This window comes from Eulemur rufifrons, chromosome 9 (genome assembly GCF_041146395.1).
Source record: "Eulemur rufifrons isolate Redbay chromosome 9, OSU_ERuf_1, whole genome shotgun sequence".
Classification (NCBI taxonomy): domain Eukaryota; kingdom Metazoa; phylum Chordata; class Mammalia; order Primates; family Lemuridae; genus Eulemur; species Eulemur rufifrons.
This window is the reverse complement of record NC_090991.1, coordinates 26,136,011-26,156,843: the sequence shown is the minus strand read 5'-3', so window position 1 is coordinate 26,156,843 and position 20,833 is coordinate 26,136,011. Positions and strand designations below refer to the sequence as shown.

At 36.4% G+C, this 20,833-nt stretch overlaps 1 protein-coding gene across 2 annotated transcripts in view; it reads left to right on the top strand.

The window, feature by feature from the left end:
* DHX40 (DEAH-box helicase 40) overlaps window positions 1–14,190 on the top strand; it is a 42,113-nt gene extending 27,923 nt beyond the window's left edge. For both annotated transcript variants that reach the window (XM_069481102.1, XM_069481101.1), the window contains 6 exons: window positions 5,559–5,673; window positions 6,197–6,305; window positions 8,390–8,484; window positions 11,640–11,709; window positions 12,013–12,241; window positions 12,871–14,190. In XM_069481102.1, coding sequence (XP_069337203.1) covers window positions 5,559–5,673; window positions 6,197–6,305; window positions 8,390–8,484; window positions 11,640–11,709; window positions 12,013–12,241; window positions 12,871–13,010 — 758 coding nt within the window. In that variant the 3' untranslated portion in view covers window positions 13,011–14,190. The remainder of the gene's footprint in view (window positions 1–5,558; window positions 5,674–6,196; window positions 6,306–8,389; window positions 8,485–11,639; window positions 11,710–12,012; window positions 12,242–12,870) is intronic.
* Window positions 14,191–20,833: the final 6,643 nt, after the last annotated feature.

Here is a 20,833-nt window from a genome sequence, read left to right as displayed (position 1 = left end):
GGCCTATAGTATAATAAATCTTGAAGTTAGGTAAGGTCAATTCTTCAACTTTGTTCTTCCATTTCAACATTGTTTTGGCAATTCTGGGTCTTTTTTCTTTCCATATAAACTTTAGAACCAGTTTGTTGAAATCCACAAATTAACTTGCTGGGATTTTAATTGGGGTAGATCAAGTTGGGAAGAGCTGACATCTTTGACAGTATTGAGACTTCCTCTCCATGCCCATGGAATCTCTTTCCATTTATTTGTATCTCCAGCAATTCACTGAGCATTTATTGAAGGTTTACCATATGCCTACCCCTGGGGGAGAAAACTGAGGATAAACCATTTTTATATTTTATTATCCTTTAACTTAGTTGTTTGGCACAGGAAATTTATAATGTTGCTGACTGAGAGTTCATTTCCTTTCACTAGAAAAGGAAGATTATAAGGTGAACCTTTGTTCTTTTACAGTACATTAGTAATATATTAACCTGTTTTTCTAGAATAAAGAAAAAAGGTAGTTTAGCCCTTGTATCCACAGAGAATTCTTTTGAAGTTTCCATGTCTTTAAACTTCTGCTTCTTTCCTTTCTTGATATGTCAGTATAAGACACAACTTAATTTGATACATATCAGCTTTGCTTTCATCTAGTGGAGTAATTTTTTTTCAAGGAGCTTCTGAATAGACAGTATACCTTCTCTGTAGCCAGACAATAGAGTGTGCTATCTCACAGGTTTTATCCCTTTGTAGACTGTGAGTCTTGAGTCCAGATTGATTTATTATTGCCATGATTATAATGGGGGAAGCATTTTTCTATAAAAATACTCTGGAATTTAATCAGTGTACTGCATACCCTAAATTGATTGCAGTCTTAAGTGTCAGGGTTTTCATTGTAGTAATACCCCTAATTGCAACTTTTTCCCTAATAAAATACTATATACAATAAATAATGTTGACTGGTTTTCATTAGGTAGCATCAAAACTAAAAATACTGGCTGGGCGTGGTGGGTTCACACCTGTAAGCACTTTGGAAGACCCAGGTGGGAGGATTGCTTGAGGCCAGAAGTTGACCTTGCCTCTACAAAAAATAAAAAAATCAGCCAGGCATGGTGTGTATGCCTATAGTTCCAGCTACTCAGGAAGCTGAAACAAGCGGATTGCTTGAGCCCAGAAGTTTGAGATTGGAGTGGGCTATGATGATACCACTGTTCTCTAGCCGGAGTAACAGAGTGAGACCTTGTTTCAAAAAAAATAAAAATACTGCTGGGTGCAGTAGCATGTCCCTGTAGTCCCAACTACTTGGGAGGCTAAGGCAGGAGGATTGAATGAGGCCAGCTTGGGCAATAAGATAGACCCCATCTCTAATAAAAAAAAAAATTTTTTTTGCTTTTGTTTTTATTTTATTTATTTATTTATTTTTGAGACAGAGTCTCACTCTGTTGCCCAGGCTAGAGTGCCATGGCGTCAGCCTAGCTCACAGCAACCTCAAGCTCCTGGGCTCAAGCGATCCTCCTGCCTCAGCCTCCCGAGTAGCTGGATTACAGGCATGTGCCACCATGCCCGGCTAATTTTTTCTATATATATTTTAGTTGTCCATATAATTTCTTTCTATTTTTTTAGTAGAGACGAGGGGTCTCGCTCTTGCTCAGGCTGGTCTCAAACTCCTGAGCTCAAACAATCCACCCGCCTCGGCCTCCCAGAGTGCTAGAATTACGGGCGTGAGCCGCCGTGCCCGGCCTATATGTGGATTTTTGACTGCATGGTGGGGGTCAACACCCCTAACTCCCACGTTGTTCAAGAGTCAACTATATGTATGTGTAGTTAAAGATTCAAACACTACAAAAGAATTTAAGTGAAAAGTAAGTTTCCTTCCAAAACAAGCCCTGAGGTTTGATTCCCAGAGACAAAAACTGCTACTAGCTTCTTATTTCTTTTTCGTTTTTTTTTTTGAGACAGAGTCTCGCTCTGTTGACTGGGCTAGAGTGCCATGGCGTCAGCCTAGCTCACAGCAACCTCAAACTCCTGGGCTCAAGCGATCCTACTGCCTCAGCCTCTCGAGTGGCTGGGACTACAGGCATGCGCCACCCTGCCCGGCTAATTTTTCTATATATATTTTTAGTTGGCCAGATAATTTCTTTCTATTTTTAGTAGAGACGGGGTCTCGCTCTTGCTCAGGCTGGTCTCGAACTCCTGACCTCGAGGGATCCTCCCACCTCGGCCTCCCAGAGTGTTAGGATTACAGGCATGGGCCACCGCTCCCGGCCTGAATTAAGGTTTTAAACATCAAATGATGATTCTTTCAACATATATAGTAATCTATTTTGCTGTAGTAAACTCTGTATACAATGTCTGCTAGTGTAATTATTGCTTTAGAAGTCAGACAGTGGAGTGAGGGCTGTTAAATATTTAAGTGCCTTAAAATGGAACAAATTTAAAATAACGTTGAGTTGGTTCTAAAATTTTTATTTTAAATGTATTAACTGTAATATTTTTAGAAACAAGGGATACATTATGTGTATATGGCACTTAATAACCTTATTCCCTTGCTTCAACTCGGAGGACTATTATTGAAAATTTTTCTATATAATAGTTTTGTTTTCTGATTGATTGTTGTACACAAAAGTATTGAATTATCTTCCCAAAGGGAGAAGTTCAGCTGATATAGCTTTGGTTTGCTGCTTTAGCTTATTATTTGTAGTCTTTGCCTCATTGGCATCTACCTATTTGCCTGAGGTAAAACTGATAATGGAATCTCATCTGGGGAGAGTTAGTAAACTAAAGAAAATGACAAGTCTACTGAGAAAATAATTAAAGATGGCTAATGAAACTATCACTTAGTTAGAGGATAAACTTGCCGAGATTTTAACAACTGTGTGTAGATGAGTTCAGGTTTTCCTATCCCTTCCCTAAATTTAATGTGGGGCTTTTGCCAGTTTTAATTTTAATTAATTAGGTTCTTTTTGAGGAAGGAGGTAAAGAAGAGGAACAGGAATATGCTCTGTCTTTTCTTTTAATTTTGAGAGTAATGGTGGGGACAGACAGAGAAACTGAGAGACAGTAAGAGAAACAGAGACAAGATAGCGATGTGGAAAGGAGAGCCAGAAAAGCAATGTGCTTTCTAAATTTTTTTGAAGTTTGAGCAAATAGCCACTTTAAACAAGAGATCCAACACTGACTGTGCAGTTACTTTTTTAACTTTGTTTTTTCTTTAATGCTCTCCTTCAGAAATGAAGCCCTACAGAATTAATCTTCCTAAAACATGAGCTGAGTTTAAAATTTTAATCCACTAAATTTTATTACAGAATTATTCTTACATCTTAGTAAGAGATGGTGAATCATCTGTGTAAATTCCTATTGTAGGTATTACAGCCAAATTGAAGGTTTCTAGGGTCAGCTGGAGGAGGGAAGAAAAGAACTAGACTGTAGTTAGAAGCTTCAAGGCTTCATAACCCAGGGGGCCCAGGCAGCTGGGGCTTTACATAGCTATAGCAGGAAACACCATGATTCAGGAATTTCAGGAGCCCCTGACTCATAGGTAGGCTTGTCTTCTAATGTTGAGAGCCAGGATGGGGTTGATGCTGGAATCTAATACAATTTAACTTTTGGCAAAAACCCTTTTGGGGTATGGTAGTTAGGTGCTTGAAATGAGATGTTTTGCGTTAAAAATTAGTATCCCTGAGTGGATTAAGAGATGGGCATTAATTATCACTTACATGTTCACTTTAGCAGGGCCATTTGTATGGTCTGAGATAAATCATATTCTCTTTTATTTATTGTTAGCTGCTTCCTTCAGTTGCTACCTAGGTGACACAGTTGGAAGCTACTTAAAAGCTGGGGTGGAAGACTTTATATCTTCATGGATGTTTTCTTTAATCAGATTGCTTTCTTCCTAATATCAGGAATTGCTGCTTTGCACATTCACATTGTGGTCTATGTAAGTGTTGCTCCCTGGAATCAGGCAACATTTGTGCCTCTGCTAAATCTAGCTGTGATAATTATACTGAAGGAAAAGGAATTGTAGTGTGATGTGTTAGGATGAAGGAAAGATCTTTACGCAGTTTTGAAAAAATGGGACCCTGAAAGAGTAGCCTGAATAAAATGCTATATGGGGACTAGGGCAATCAGAGAGCACATCAGGCCTTAATGGGATCAGGGGAAATAGCATCAAAGTCACTAACAGATAAACCTCAAAAACATAACATAACATTGAGCAAAAGAAACCAGACACATCAAGTACGTACTGTATGATTACGCTTATACAAAGGTTAAAAACAGGCAAAACCCATCTGTGGGGTTAAAAGTCAGGATATGGTTACCCTTATGCAGGGGAATGGGTAGTTATTAGAAGGTGAGCATAAAAGGGGCTTCCGGGATGCTGGGAGTATTCTGTTTGTTGACTGGTTGTCGGGTACATTGGTGTGTTATGTTTGTGGACATTGATTGAGCTATATACTTACAGCCTTTGTAGTTTTCTGTGTACATGTTATACTTCAATATAAAGTTAAAAAAGAAGAGAAAATATTTGTAGTAGGTTAGTTCTGCATCTATGGAGGTCATGTCTAATTGCCCATAATTGGGAAGTGGATAAATAAGGATTGGTTAAATTGCCTTATGTTCCCCATACCTCTGAGGAGTAAATACTATATGGCTATTTTTGAGAATGAATAATTCTACATGTATTTCCATGAAACTGTTATTAAATGAATAGAGGAAATTTCAGAACATATATCTCATTTATATCAAAATGAAACACTATGTACTTATGCTTGCATACATATAGAAAATATCTGGAAGGACACATACTAAATAATTAACAGTGGCTGGCCTTTAGGATTGGTTTATGGATAATGTGACAAACTGCAGAATGTTATACTTTTAAATTATATCTTTTATACTATTAAATATTTTTTACTATGAGCATGGGTTGCTATTATAATAAAAACTAATTTAAAAAGTAAATTCCAAATACTACTTTAAAGGCAAATGGTTTGAGGCCGGGCGCGGTGGCTCACGCCTGTAATCCTAGCACTCTGGGAGGCCGAGGCGGGCGGATCGCTGGAGCTCAGGAGTTCGAGACCAGCCTGAGCAAGAGCGAGACCCCGTCTCTACTAAAAATAGAAAGAAATTATCTGGCCAACTAAAAAATATATATATAGAAAAAATTAGCCGGGCATGGTGGCGCATGCCTGTAGTCCCAGCTACTGGGGAGGCTGAGGCAGTAGGATTGCTTAAGCCCAGGAGTTTGAGGTTGCTGTGAGCTAGGCTGACGCCACGGCACTCACTCTAGCCCGGGCAACAGAGTGAGACTCTGTCTCAAAAAAAAAAAAAAAAAAAAAAAAAAAAAGGCAAATGGTTTGGGAGATGTAATTGTGCTATTTTGGTAAAATCTCCGAAGTGTGGTTAAAAGAAGAAAAGGAGTTGTGGGAGAAATTAGAGCCCCCCAGGAAGAGTTAATATAGTTCTACCTAATTTCACCCCAGAGGGTGAGGCAGATTTAAATGTACTTGCAAAACCAAAGTGAATATAGGCACTTAATGTAAAGTAGAACTCAATTGACTCTCTGATTCTCCTTTTAGTTGATCCAGAGTACCAGAAGGAAGCAGAACAGAGACATCGAGAATTGGCAGCTAAAGCTGGAGGATTTAATGACTTTGCAACCTTAGCTGTCATCTTTGAACAATGCAAATCAAGGTATATGAGCTAGTCCTTTGTACTAGAAAATGTCGATTTGATAAATAGCTTTAGTATGTACTTACTATGTGACTTTAGATGCAAAGTTTCAGTGGGGATGATGTTGACCTCAAGGTATTTTGAATATTAATGAGATTACTTAATAAGCATTTATTATGTAATATTGGTTCTCATCTTTCTTCTCTCCCCAAACCTTTCTTCAAAATGACCTTATAGAATTTTGCTTCTATGTAGGTAGCTTAGATGAAAACATGATTAGATTAATGCATATATAGAGAGAGAGAGAAAAGAGAGAGAGAGAAAGAAATCCACTTACAAATTATTTTTTAATTTAGTCAAGGTCACCTACATTAATTTAATCATTTTCCAAATTTCCTAAAATGGTTTTTCAGTACTTGGACAGACTTCATGAAAGAGTTGACAGTTGCTTATGGGTTTCCACTTTTGTAATAGAAATGATAATGTTAGACTTTTACTTAACGATTTTTTTTTTTTTAAAGATACCAGTATTTTTGTTTTACAGTGGAGCTCCGGCTTCATGGTGCCAAAAACACTGGATTCATTGGAGGTGCTTATTTTCTGCATTTCGTGTGGAAGCTCAACTTCGAGAACTAATCAGGAAACTTAAACAGGTAATTGCTATAATGGTTTTTTTCTTGAGCATTTTGGGTCTATATATTTCATATTGAATTTTAATTGATGTATGTTACTGCTTACCACCCTTTCTATTCTACCACCCTCCCTTTCCTCTTGCTTCTGTGTATAGCCATCTTCCTGACTCCATGGAAGATTCCTAGTAGTAATAAAAGAATTTTATCTGCAGTTACTGATATATAATTGACATGCAATAAACTGCACATATTTAAGGTATACAATTTGATGAGTTTTGATATCTGCTTAAACCCCATGAAACCATCACCACAATCAAGATGATGAACAAATCCATCACCTCCTGAAGTTTCCTCATGCCCTTTTGTTATACATCCATCTCACCTCCCAGACTCTCCTGCCTCGCTTACCCAGGCAACCACTGATCTGCTTCCTGTCACTATACAGTAAGTCCTCTCTTAACATCATCAATAGGTTCTTGTAAATTGACTTTGAGTGAAATGACATACAATGGGTCCTAGAATAATGTCATTTTATTCAATGTTGTTTTGTTGTAACATTGATGTGCAAAAAAAAAAAAAAAAAAAAAAGTTTAGTTGTACATCATTGTGCTTAATGTCACAGTTTCCAAGAGTCTGTCAATGACATTAAGTGAGGACTTACTCTACATAAGTTTGCATCTTCTAACATTGTATGTAAATGGAATCATATAGTATGACTTTTTTTTTGGGGGGGGTCTGGCTTCTTTTACTTAGCATAATTGTTATTTTTTCAATTCTATATTTTTTTATTGTGGTAAAATATAATTCACATACAATTTACCATTTTTAAGTGTACAGGTCACTGACATTAAGAGCATTCACAGTGTTGTACAACCTTTGCCACTTCTCCATCTCCAGAATTTTTCATCATCCCATACTAAAACTCTGTACCCACCAAACAGTAACTCCCCATTTCCTTCTTCCCCCAACCCCTGGAAACCACTGTTCTACTTTCTGTCTCTCTCTGTTTTGTTTTAAATATTTTCTATATGCTTTGTCTTCAAGTTCACTAATCTTTTCTTCTGCAATGTCTAACCTGCCATTAATCTCATCCATTATGTTTTTCATCTCAGATATTGTAATTTTTATCTCTAGATGTTGGATTTGCGTCTTTAAAAGTTTGTTTTATTTTTCAGGTCTCTAACTTTTTGAACATATGTAATCCAGTTACAACATATAATTATAAATATAACTAACATCTGTGCCAATTCTAGGTTGCTTTTGATTGATTGATCTATGTCCTCATTATTGGTTGTATTTTCCTGCTTTTTCACATGCCTGATAATTTTTCAATGAATGCCAAACATTTATTTTTATATTCTAGTTACTTTGAAGTGGTTTGATCTTTTTTTGTATGGTAGGTGGGGTCAGAGCAGTGCTCAGTCCAGGGCCAGTTATTCCCCACTACTGAGGCAAGACCCTTCTGAGTACTCTTCTCAAAACCATGTGAGTTATAAGATATTCTAGTCTGGCTTATAGGAAAGGCATCTTTCCTAGCCCTGTGTAAATACCATGCACTATTACTTATCCGTTTGAGAGGTTCTTTTCCTGAGTTGGTAGTTTCCTCACCTTTATGTGTTAATCAGTACTCAGCTGAGCACTAGAGGAGGACCTTTTACATCTCTCTGGAGTTCTGTCTCTGTGTAGTTCTGTTCTTTCCTGAAATCTGTCCTGTGAATTCTAGCCACCTTGGCCTTCCTGGATTCTCAGCTCTGTCTCCTTAACCCAGGGAGTTCTCTGGGTTCCATTTGGGTTCTTCTTCTCTGTACCTGGTCCACAGTCTTCCCAGGGCTGCAAGCTGGGGCAATTGTTGGGCTTACATCATTTATTTCTTATCTCTCAAGAGTCATTGTCCTTTATTGCCTGATATACAGTGTTTTGGAAATCATTATTTCATATATTTTGTTCACTTTTTGGTTGTTTCAGGTGGAAAGGTAAATCTGTTCCCTCTTCTTACTCCTTATTATCCAGAAGCAGAAGTCTTTAGAAATGTGGATTTTTCTAAATCAAGGATTATTTCAAATTGTTCTGTGATATTTACCACTGTATATATATTCTTTCTACAGCAAAGTGATTTCCCAAGAGAGACCTTTGAAGGCCCTAAACATGAAGTACTACGAAGATGTCTTTGTGCAGGCTATTTCAAAAATGTAGCCCGAAGGTAAGCAATAAGAGCTTGAGAGATGGATCAATAAAAACTACTGTATTTGACTACAGTATTGAACTATTTATTATTAAAAATTGAAGGTATGATTTAAGCTCTGTGATGATGATGACATCAATTACAATGACCTTTTTGATAATTGTCACTTGTGTAGTAGGAGCTGCTGTGGCTCCGAGTGGGATACTAGAACTCAAGCAGGGTATGAGGGGAGTGTATGTAGAGTGGCTGTCCATCGTGGGTTACCATCACCTATGGCAAGTGACAAGGGTTTACTTGTGGAGCAGTGGGCCTGTGTGGAGTATGAAAGCTAAGGCATGAGGATGGCATCCCTGAGAAAGGGTAACTTGGCATGGAGTGGCAGAGCTTGAAATCTGAAGAGGAGTTTTTGGTGTGGGATGTCAGTCTGAGTGTAGTGAAGAGAGCATCTTTGTAGGGAAAGGAATAACTGGTGGTGATGGAAGATACATTATATACAAAGGAATTAATCTCATAATTACATTAATAATGATAATAGTAAAGGAAGTTAGAAATTCTGAAGGGGAGAGGATGAGAATGTGGTGTTGGATTGAAATTTTCAGTGTATCATTATGAAGTTAAGATCTTCAGTATAGAGGGATGGATGGATAATATATATGGCAATAAAAATAGATTTTAGTGTGTGTACATATACATATATATAACGTGTTGTATGTCTGTAACATACATACATATATAACCTAGCTCTGAGAGGGACTGGCAGCAGCGATGCCAATAATAGCAATGAATAGCCAGGCATGGTGGTGCATGCCTGTAGTCCCAGCTACTGGGGAGGCTGAGGCAGGAGGATCTCTTGAGCTCAGGAGTTTGAGGTTGCTGTGAGCTAAGCTGATGGCCCGGCACTCTAGCCTGGGCAACAGAGCAAGACTCTGTCTCAAAAAAAAAAAAAGCCCATAGTAGCAATGAATACACTTAGTGCCCAGGTCTTGACTTGGGACAACCATCTACCACTTAAAGGAATCAAGGCTCTTTGGAGAAATGGGGCTAGGAAAGTGCAAGATGAACTCTGAACATCTTATTTTGCCAACAAGCAAAGAAGTGATTGATGAAGGTTGAGGCCATGTCAGAAGTACCTAGAAGCCAACTTGAAGAGGCCCCAAATGATCAAATAAGGGACATTTTAAGCATCAAAATAAATAATAGTAAAGGATTGTAACTCAGTAAAAGGTGAAATCATGGATCTATAGTGATACAGATTAACATGTGAGTAAATTAAAAGTTTAATGAGAAATAGAATTATTTACATAGTTAAGCTTCTCTCCACAAAATTCTTTTTCATTACAAAGGAAAAAAGTAACTTTACAGTGGAGAAGCCTGGCAGATCCTACCTAAATCAAACAGTGAACGTCATCAGTAATGAAACAAATGGAAATCATGTTCTTCCTGATAAAATACAATGAGGAAAACATAACATTCTGGGATATTCCTGCCAAAGATGCATAACTTGAATTTAATCATCTTGAAACAGACAAACTCAAATTGAGGGACATGTTACAAAATAACTAGCCTATAATCTTTAAAGGTATCAAGATCATAAAAGCCAAAGAAAGACTGAGGAAGAATTCTAGAATGTATGAGACTAAAGGGACATGAAAAATAAAGGCACTGCATGATTCCGAACTGGATCCTTTTGCTATAAAGGATATTATTAGGACATTTGGTGGAACTTCACTTTGGGCTTAGGATTACATGTTAATAGTGTATCAGTGTTAATTTCCCGATTTTGATGGTTGTATTATGGCTATGTAAGAGAATATCCTTGATTGTAGGAAATGCGCACTCAAGTATTTAGGGAATGATGTGGCATCAGGTTGGCAGCTTACTCACAAATGGTTCTGGTAAAAAAAGATTTTTGTACTGTACTTGCAACTTTTGTATAAATTTAGATTGTTTTAGAATTTTAAAAATATGGTATATCTTGGTTACCTGCTGTGTGCCAAACATTGGGCAGGTACTGAAGATAGAAACATGGAGTAACATGTGAGTGCTGAACTCTTGTTGATACTTAAGTCTAGTGAAGGACACAGATATGTAAATGAATAATTAGAATGCAGTCTGATCTGGGCTACACTAAGAATATTTACAAAGTACTATAGGAAATCAGCTGTGATGACAATTGAACTAGGGCTATTATTTTGATAAGTTTTTTGTAATGACATTTATGTAGGGAAGTGTAGAAGAGGATACGAATTTGAAATTAAGAGCATGAATTAGAAAAATGATAGGTGAAATTTTCTAATTATCAGATTTTAGAATAGCAAAAAATCACTTATCCCTTTAAAAAGAGATATAGCATAATATAAAGAAACTATATTTAAGTCAGAAGAACTATGTTTAGGACTTGGTTTCACTATGCCTTAGCTCTGTGATCTTGAGAAGGCTAGCTAATTTATTTGAGTCTCAGTTTTGACCCTCTTTTAATAAAGTGCCCTGGCTCACAAAGGTCTCGGTTGTTTTGAGGCTTTGCTATGAAAGCATTTTGGAAAGTCTAAAGCACAAACACAACATTATTGTTAATATTATTACTTATTGACTAGAAATGCTTATACTTAATTGCAATGACTATCTAAATTATATCATTAATTTAAGATGAATTAGTAGACAGATTATAGTGACAGTCGAATAAACTTAAACCTCTGCCTATAACACTCTAGTAGAATATACAAAGAGTGTATGTAGGCCGGGCGCGGTGGCTCACACCTGTAATCCTAGCACTCTGGGAGGCCGAGGTGGGCGGATCGTTTGAGCTCAGGAGTTCGAGACCAGCCTGAGCAAGAGCGAGACCCCACCTCTACTAAAAATAGAAAGAAATTATATGGACAGCTAAAAATATATATAGAAAAAATTAGCCGGGCATGGTGGCGCATGCCTGTAGTCCCAGCTACTCGGGAGGCTGAGACAGGAGGATCGCTTGAGCTCAGGAGTTTGAGGTTGCTGTGAGCTAGGCTGACGCCACGGCACTCACTCTAGCCTGGGCAACAAAGTGAGACTCTGTCTCAAAAAAAAAAAAAAAAAAAAAACAAAGAGTGTATGTAATTGTGTATTATTGAACTTAATTTTCTGCTTACTGCATTGTCTTACTTCTGGTTTTCAGCATTTTGTTTTTCTGTTTATAGATCTGTTGGGAGAACATTTTGCACAATGGATGGGCGTGGAAGCCCAGTTCACATTCATCCTTCCTCAGCAGTAAGTACTTTATTTTTAATAAAGGGAAGACATTTGTAAAGGTATAAAAATAAGTAATACATGAATGTCTTCTTTTTGCTTTGAGGTTAAATTTACATATATATATATATATATATATATATGCATACACACACACAAACACACACATACATACATAATATATATGGGTATTGGTTGGCCCATTCCTCCTATTTGAAGAAGATAGGAATTCATTCAGAAAGATTTGGGCTATTATTTGGCTGGTCTAATGTGGAATAGGGCAGGTTATTGAATTATCATCCTTAAATGAATTCTTTTGTATAGCTTCATGAACAGGAAACCAAACTTGAATGGATCATTTTTCATGAGGTATTAGTTACCACCAAAGTCTACGCAAGAATTGTGTGTCCAATTCGTTATGAATGGGTGAGAGACTTGTTACCCAAGTTGCATGAATTTAATGCACATGATTTGAGCAGTGTGGCTCGACGTGAAGTGAGAGAAGATGCAAGGAGGAGATGGACAAATAAGGAAAATGTAAAGCAGCTAAAGGGTGAGTGAATCATTTGTTCTATTATTAACCACTATGCCATACTACTCCCCAGCAGTGCTTTGCTATTTTTGTTTATAAAATTTTGTGAATTACTACCTCAGAAACTCCTTTTATCCAAGAGGATTTTTCCATGAAATATTAGGTCCCTGGTTGGGAGGCATAAACAATTGTGGTACTGAACTAGGACAGAAAGCTTAGTTATAAGCTCACATACACAAAAAGCTTTTCAGTAAAGCTTATTGAAGTTGAATGATGGAGAACACTGTATTTTCCTTACTTAACATCACTGGAAATAGAATGGTGAAGAATTTTGCTCAGGAAATTATAGAATAGTCTTTAGAAATGTTAGCCACTAGAAATGTTAGCCCCTAGGTGTTTTGTTGCAGTTATAACACTGTGCCACATGCTGGAATTAGGGTCCATTTTTCTGAATCACTGGCCTCAGTGCTCTTAATTTTTTAACCATAGGCTATACCTTTTTTTGAAGGGCAAAATTTAATTCTCTCTTTATTCTTTTTCTTTTCTTAACATTGAAAAATTCGGGCATCTCTTTCTCTAAGAAGTGTTACCATTTCTAGCACTGAATCTCAAACCTAAAGTTTTATTGGATTAATTTATAATGTTTTCAGATGGAATATCAAAAGAAGTCCTAAAGAAAATGCAAAGAAGAAATGATGACAAATCCATATCGGATGCACGGGCTCGTTTCCTTGAGAGAAAGCAGCAGAGGACCCAGGACCACAGTGACACACTGAAGGAAACAGGCTAAGCCGTGAACCCTCCAATTCAGGAAGTAGGAAAAGCAGCCAGGAGATGTGTTTCTACTTTGCCAGTTATTTCAGACAACACTACCAAGAGGAAGTGGTCAGCAGCTGTTATTAGCCTATGGGCTAAAAGCAAATCAAAGCTTATAAATCAAAACTCATCAATACTAATAAGTGGAATTTTCAAAGAAAAGATTGGGTTGCCATAGTCATAGGCATACATGAAACCAATGAAAGACAATGCCTGTAACATTTTCCTCACTTCAATTCTGCTGGCCTTAACTGGTATCAAACGCTGTCATTGAGATATTTTCAAAGAACATTGACTTGTATTTAATCAGCGTGTATTCCATTTGCATTGAAGTATTAAAAATTATTTTCCTTAAATCTCTTTAAGGCCTTCTTGTTGCTATTAGAATAGTGTTATATCAGGTATGTGACCATTTCCTTCAGAAGGCTGAACATAAGAGGTTTTACTCAGCAATACTTAGATGTCTAACTGTTTAATTGCTACAGAGCTTTATAGATATTTAGAGAAAAGAATCAATTAGTAAATAAAATTGCCTATGGCAGGATTCTTTCTTGAATTAATATTAATCCTTAAATTGATTTTTCTGGGATTATACAAATTCCTTTTTATATAAAAGTATATTGTTTAAAACATTAGCTATAGCCATTAACCAAAGGACAGATGATATATATATATATATATATATATGTATGTGTGTGTATATATATATATATTCGTTCTTTTTTAGCTGTGCCTACATACTTATATCAGCACCATGTATGTAGGTGTGACAGTGCTTTCAAACAACCCTTTCACCTGGCCTACTCTACTGCCTCCAGCTGCTTGGGTAGGACCATTTAAACATCCATTATGTTGATCTTGAGATGAGATTTTCAAAGCAGTCAACACTATTTCACCAGTGTTTCAAATTGGAACCTTGAGGCTAGCTAGTATCACACTCAGGCCACACTCAGCACTTGCCCACTCCTGTTTACTGCCTTGTATTCTAGTTATCTGTGTATTTGTCTGTCTCTTCACTAGATTATACGCTCCTTGTGGGCAGGGACTATGTCTTTTTCATCTTTGTATCTTTCATGGCACCTAGCATAGTGCTTTGCACATAGTAGTCACTCAATGTTTGTTAAATAAAGCTATTAGTGTCATTAAACTCAAAAGACAGTATAATGTGTGTTTTTAGATATTTTGTATAAAAATTAAGAATTTAAATTTTTTATAGGCAACTAACTCTTTTCTAGTTATTTCCTTTGGAATCTAAACAGTCTTATGTTCAATATTTGAAACTTGAAGCCATTATTGAAAAAGCTCACGAGGACCCAAATCCATGTCTTTGTCCATGAAGTAAGGTGAGTTTTTCTTTACCTTTCCAGCATTTTAATTTGTTCATTTCTATCTTTAGTACTACAGACACATAATCATTTAGTCCTGTCAGTTTCTCTTCTCAGGTATATGTATGAGGACATTTCCTTAGATGTGGTGGGAGGGGCTGTGTGGATTCTTGGAATGAAAGCTCCCTTAATTCAGTAAATATTTACTAAACATATATTCTAGATCTATAGTCCATGGTCACATTTTATCAGTTGTTTCAATAACATCCTTTATATAATTTTTCTCCAGTTTGAGATTCAGTCGAGGATTATATATTGTGTTTAGTCTCTTTTAAATCTGGAAAAGGTCCTCTGTCTTTCTTTGTCTTTCACAGCATTAACATTTTTTAATAATATAGGCTAGTTATTTTATAGAATGTTCTCAATTTGGGTTTCTCTAATGTTTCCTCTTGGTCATGCATTTTTGACTATAATATACTGCATAAGTGATACAGTATCTTTCTTGGATGTCACATCTGGTGGTACATGGCATTTGTCCCTTATTGGTTATTTTGATTTTGATTACTTGGTTAGGGTGTTTTTAATTCTTCAACTTCTTCTTATAATTCTTAAGTAATTTCGGGGGAGATACTTTGAAATGATGTAAAATATTCCTCAAAATATGACCATCTGGATTCATCATCAATTGATTCTTACTTGAATCAGTTTTATTCTTAGGGTTGCAAAATGGTGATTTTTTTTTCTTAATTCTTTTCTTTTCTTTCTTTTTTTTTTTTTTTTCAGACAGAGTCTCACTCTGTTGCCTGGGCTAGAGTGCTGTGGCGTCAGCCAAGCTCACAGCAACCTCAAACTCCTGGGCTCAAGCCATCCTCCTGCCTCAGCCTCCTGAGTAGCTGGGACTACAGGCATGTGCCACCATGCCCGGCTAATTTTTCTATATATATATATTTTTAGCTGTCCATATAATTTCTTTCTATTTTTAGTAGAGATGGGGTCTCGCTCTTGCTCAAGCTGGTCTTGAACTCCTGAGCTCAAGCAGTCCTCCTGCCTCAGCCTCCCAGAGTGCTAGGATTACAGGCGTGAGCCCCCAATGCCCGGCCTTAATTCTTTTCTATATTTATTTGTTGGTACTATATTGTAAGGAAGACCTTTCCTTGAAGGATGAATTTTTGATAAACAGATGGGGACTAGGAAGAGCATGGATCAAGAGAGAGAATTAGAAAGTCCCAGGGGGTGTTTGATATGGGTGGCAAACAGTCCAGTTTACTTGATGCATAGAATATATATAGGAGAGTAGTAGTAGGCTGAAAATGTTGGTTGGGTAAGATTATGGAAAGCTTTGAAAGCCAACCTGTGGAATTTGGAATTATTTTGTGGGATGTATGGATTTGTTAGAAGGGAAGGACATCGTTACAGCTTTGAGATAATTGTGACAATGATATTGATAAAAAGAATATCCATTTTTCAATTTTCATTGAGAGAGTTGTGAGAAGCATCAAGGGAATGCTGGATCTAGTTGAGGGAAGAAGGTGGAAATAACCTTGGAGGAAAGGTGGTGGTTATGGAGGAGTTTGTTCTTCAAAGAATGGGAATTCACCTTCAAATTACTAAACGAAACAGAGCAAAAAGAAACTATGACAAGTGTTGTAACAGAAAAATGGGCAAAGGACATGGTCAGTCATTTCATAAAAGAGGAAACAGGAATGGTTGATAAAAAAGGAAAGATAATGAACCTTACTAGTAATAAGTAGGGAGATGCAGATGTAAACAACAGTAAGATGCCATTCATTCCTGCCAGATTGGCAACGGTTAATATGCCTGAAAAGTGTTGCTGTAGGAGAATAAATTGCTCTTAGAGAACATTTTGGCAGTATCTAGTAAAGTTGGAGCTGTGTACAACCTATGACCTAGTAAATTCATCTCTAGATTTAAATCCTAGAAACTCTTTTGAGATTCTATAAAATATTCTGTTCCTCATAAAATTTGACTTCTGTAGATTTAGCATCAGTTGCTGATACTATTACATAATACATAAAAATGTTAAATACAGCATCCGTAAAAATATTACATACAGCATTCATTAAAATGTTAAACATACTATTGTTTCTAATAGTAAAAATTTGTAAACAGTACACATATATATAGCTATCAATAAAGAAAAGGTTTAATAAATCGTGATATGTTCCTATAGTCAAGTTCTATACAGCAGTAAATGTGATTTTTGAGGCTCCTAATGCATGCTTTTTAACTCCTTTGCAGAATAGACAAACCAGTTCATATTCCTACCAGCAATGTAGGAAAGTGCCAATCTTATTACACCCTTATGGTCCCTCATAAATATTTTAATTATAGGCAAAAGGTGCCTCATTATTATCTTAATTTGCATATTTAGATATTTAATGATTTTTCAATATGTTCAAACTATCTATAGGAAATAATAAAGTTACCTGATTTGAATTTGATAAGGCCAGATAGGCTTTTTGGCCATACAACCTGTGTTGCAACTACTGTGCTATTATAGTATGAAGGCAATAACAGATAATACATAAACAAAGAAATATCACTGTGCTCCAATAAAACTGTATGGAGAATGAAACTCAAATTTCATATATTAATATTTTTCATGTCAGGAAATCCAGTCAGCCCTCCATATCTGGGGTTCTGTACCTGCAGATTGAACTAGCTGCAGATTGGATTGAAAATATGCCAAAGAAAACCCAATAAAAAATAATACAATAAACAAAACAGTACAACAACTATTTACATATCATTTACATTGTATTAGTTATTATAGGTAATCTAGAGCTGTTTAAACTATACAGGAGGATATACGTAGATTATATGTATACCACCCATATTATGTAAGGGACTTGAGCATCTGCCAGATTTTGGTACTGGGGAGGGTGTCCTGGAACCAAACCCCTGCTGATACTAAGGGATGACAGTATTATTGTTTTGATTTCAGTTTTTTACCACTTGTACTTGAATCCAGAAAAGCTGCTTTTCACATTCCTATTCTAATTTAAAGGAACATTTCATTTCAAGAAAAGGTCTTAATTTAATGAAATGTAAGATTTTTCTGGTTTTTATTTTTTCTTTTCTTCATAGCAGAGATGATAGGACTGAGCATAATATCAGAAATCAATAAATCTTAATTTTAATAGTTATTTTCCAAAAGATTTTCAGAGTAATCCTATGATTTGTTAGCTGTTCCTTTAAACTTAAAATAAATATTATGTAAATAATATAAAATTCCCTTATGAAACTGTTAAAGATTTTTCAAAGAAAATAATCACATCACTTGTCCAGATAAAATATCCATATTTTTCTGACCTAATAATATTATTACTTGATTCCCAGCCAAAATAAAGGAAATGAGATGAGTTAACCTAAAATACAGCCCAGCACCCAGTATGGTGCTTTGCATATGGGATGTATTTATGAATGATTGCTGTGCTAACTCCATTACTAACAGCATAAGTTAGCTGAGGCTTCAAATTAAATGGGTGGTGCAGTCAACAAATGCTATAATCGCTGGAGTAATAAGGTAAATGGATTTTAAGCTGAGTTTTCAAGGAAGAGTAGGACTTGGACTGAAACAAAAACTGAGAATTTGTGTGACTGGGGAGAGGAACCAGAGTTAAACAATGAAAAGATTATCGGTGTCACCTCAAGAAGGGGGTTTTGAAGGGTGTTGTGCAGTGTGTGGTCTGTATCTTGGGTTAACACTAAGTAGGTCAAATGAAGAATGATTTGAGTGCTACTTACTCTTGCAGGAGGAAATATTTGAAAGTCAGCTTGGGCTGGGATTTTCCTTTTATAGTGTGCCATTGTGTGCTAGTCTGCTACTTCATTTAGTGCCCTTTAAAAAAATGGAATTTTAATCTCATTTCCACATCTGATCTGGTGGCTCAGCTAGACAGTAACTAAAATATAGAGACTGTAAGAGCTGTCTTTATGAGGTTAGTTTTTATTTTCACCATGTAGAAAGCTTTGTACAGTAGTCCCTCCTTATCCACAGTTTCAGTTACCTGTGTTCAACCGTGGTCCAAAAATAGGTGACTACAGTATAAGATATTTTGACAGAGCAAGACCACATTCATGTAACTTTTATTACAGTACGTTGTTATAATTGTTTTATTATTATTTAGTCTCTTACAGTGTCTAATTTATGTTAAACATTATCATAGGTATATACTGTATAAGGTTCGGTTCTAGCTGCGGTTTTGGGCATTCGCTGGGGGTCTTGTAACATATTCCCAGTAAATAAGGAGAGACTACTGTATTTGGAACTACTGATCCCAAGTGATCAGTGGCCAGTGGAACTAACCTAGAGAACTTTTCTCGGTGTTTATGGGGCTGGCTCAGAAAAGAAAAATAAAATTTAAATCAATAAATATGAGGTAGGCTCATATGAATGCTATATATTTTTCATCACTGGAGTGTTATAGAATGAATAATAGTTGTATGGTTCTATACATAGAACCCTAAACTCAAAGTTATTTGGAATATGAGCAACCAGGAAAAGGAAATAACCAGATGTTTGGTTTGTTTTACATAATAATATATTTTTAACAGTCATGACAGGATAAGATAAGGCGTTTTTGTTTTGTTTTGTTTTGTTTTTTGAGACAGAGTCTCACTCTGTTGCCCAGGCTAGAGTAGTGCTGTAGTGCCATGGCGTCAGCCTAGCTCACAGCAACCTCAAACTCCTGGGCTCAAGCCATCCTACTGCCTCAGCCTCCCGAGTAGCTGGGACTACAGGCATGTGCCACCATGCCTGGCTAATTTCTTCTATATATTTTTAGTTGTCCGGTTAATTTCTTTCTATTTTTTAGTAGAGACAGGGTCTGGCTCTTGCTCAGGCTGGAAGATAAGGAGTTTAGGTTTGGTACATATTCAGATCAGGCTACATTTGCAGGAGTACTATATGAAAACTGTTTACCGTGATGAACCTGAGGGCTTCAAGATTCAGAATTGCTTTGCCTGTATCAATTTTTTTTAAAAAGACTTTAAAAAGAATTTACCATTGATTATTTAATTTTATATTGTAGGTACTGAAAAATGTTTGTTGAAGAACATTAGATTATAATTCTTTGAAACTTTGTTATTATTGAGTTAACCAAAACTTTGTTTACCAAGTCTCAGTCCTTAACTATTCTGAGGAAGTGAGAGTTTACTACCATTAACAAGGCTGCAGATGGGCATTGCTACTGGCAGAACTATCCCTAGAGTATGACAGAACACCAAAATTGCTAAGGGAAAATATTTGTGGGTCATGCTTTGCTTTGAACCAGTGACAGTAATAACTCTGGGGGGTGAAAACAGAGTTTTACTTATTTAGAAATAGGAAAAAAAAAAGCCCTTAACAGCTGTTTCTACCCTCTCACCCTCATTGATGTAAGATTTTATAGATCTTGTGAGCTATAGAGCTTCTTGTGACTTTTGTTTTTGCACGTGAAAGAGAGTGTTACTTGGCATCTAACTCTATTGATCATCAGAGTTAAAATGCTTCTGGGTTTTTATGTCCCCTATGTTCTGTGAATCGCTATATTTAAACCAACTTTCGTGAGATGACTTTTTAAGGTAATGTCATGAACCACTCCATTCCTCTGCGGGGATCTGATTTAACCTTTAGAAAACATGGGAGGGGCCTATATGACGCGATTACATTCCAGGTTGGATCCCTACAAGGCTGGTTTTGCCTTTTCACTTGGAATGTGCTCAATGCTGATACAGGGTAAAGACTAACTATAGCTGTTGCCATCCATGATACCTTACAAAACTTGTCTATATAAATATATAAAGGTTTAATACAAACCTGACTAGTGAATGATGTCAAGAGTATAAGCTCAGGTCCATTTCATACTGAAATAAAATGGCCATTAATTTTTTTCTTTTCTTGCTTTGAAAATGTTTCCTTCATTTTTGAGGGGAAGCCTTGCTTATAGTCAGTGCCTTATACAGGGCATTTTTTTTTTTTTTTAACTGGCATTTGATATCCAGGTCTTTATCTTTTTGCTGTTCTTTATCTTGCATGAAAACATAGATCTAGTCAGTCTAATATCACTGGGATTCGTATCAGTGGGCTTAGGGGGGCTGAGATGTTTCAAAGTTGTTTAAATGGCAAAACCAGGTATCTTGGGTAAATACTAAAATATGTCTTTCATGGCTTCATTAAAATCTGAATTGTAAATATTTGGTACAATGGATTAGTTTTAAAGTTCTGATTTAAAATTAATCTCTGAATATCTGAGAAATGCCTTTGCTTTGTGACTTTTGCAATGCAGCTAATTCAAGGTGTTTTTAAAAGTCAGGGATCTTAGTGCCATGGCTGCTTGAAGATGAACAGCTGCAGAGGAATCCTACGGTGAAAGCGTTTTTTTGAGGTGTCATTCCACTGGGGGTAATCATAGTTCCTGGCATAAAATTAGTGGCACAATACAGGTTTCTTGAATAAAGTTTTGAGAAA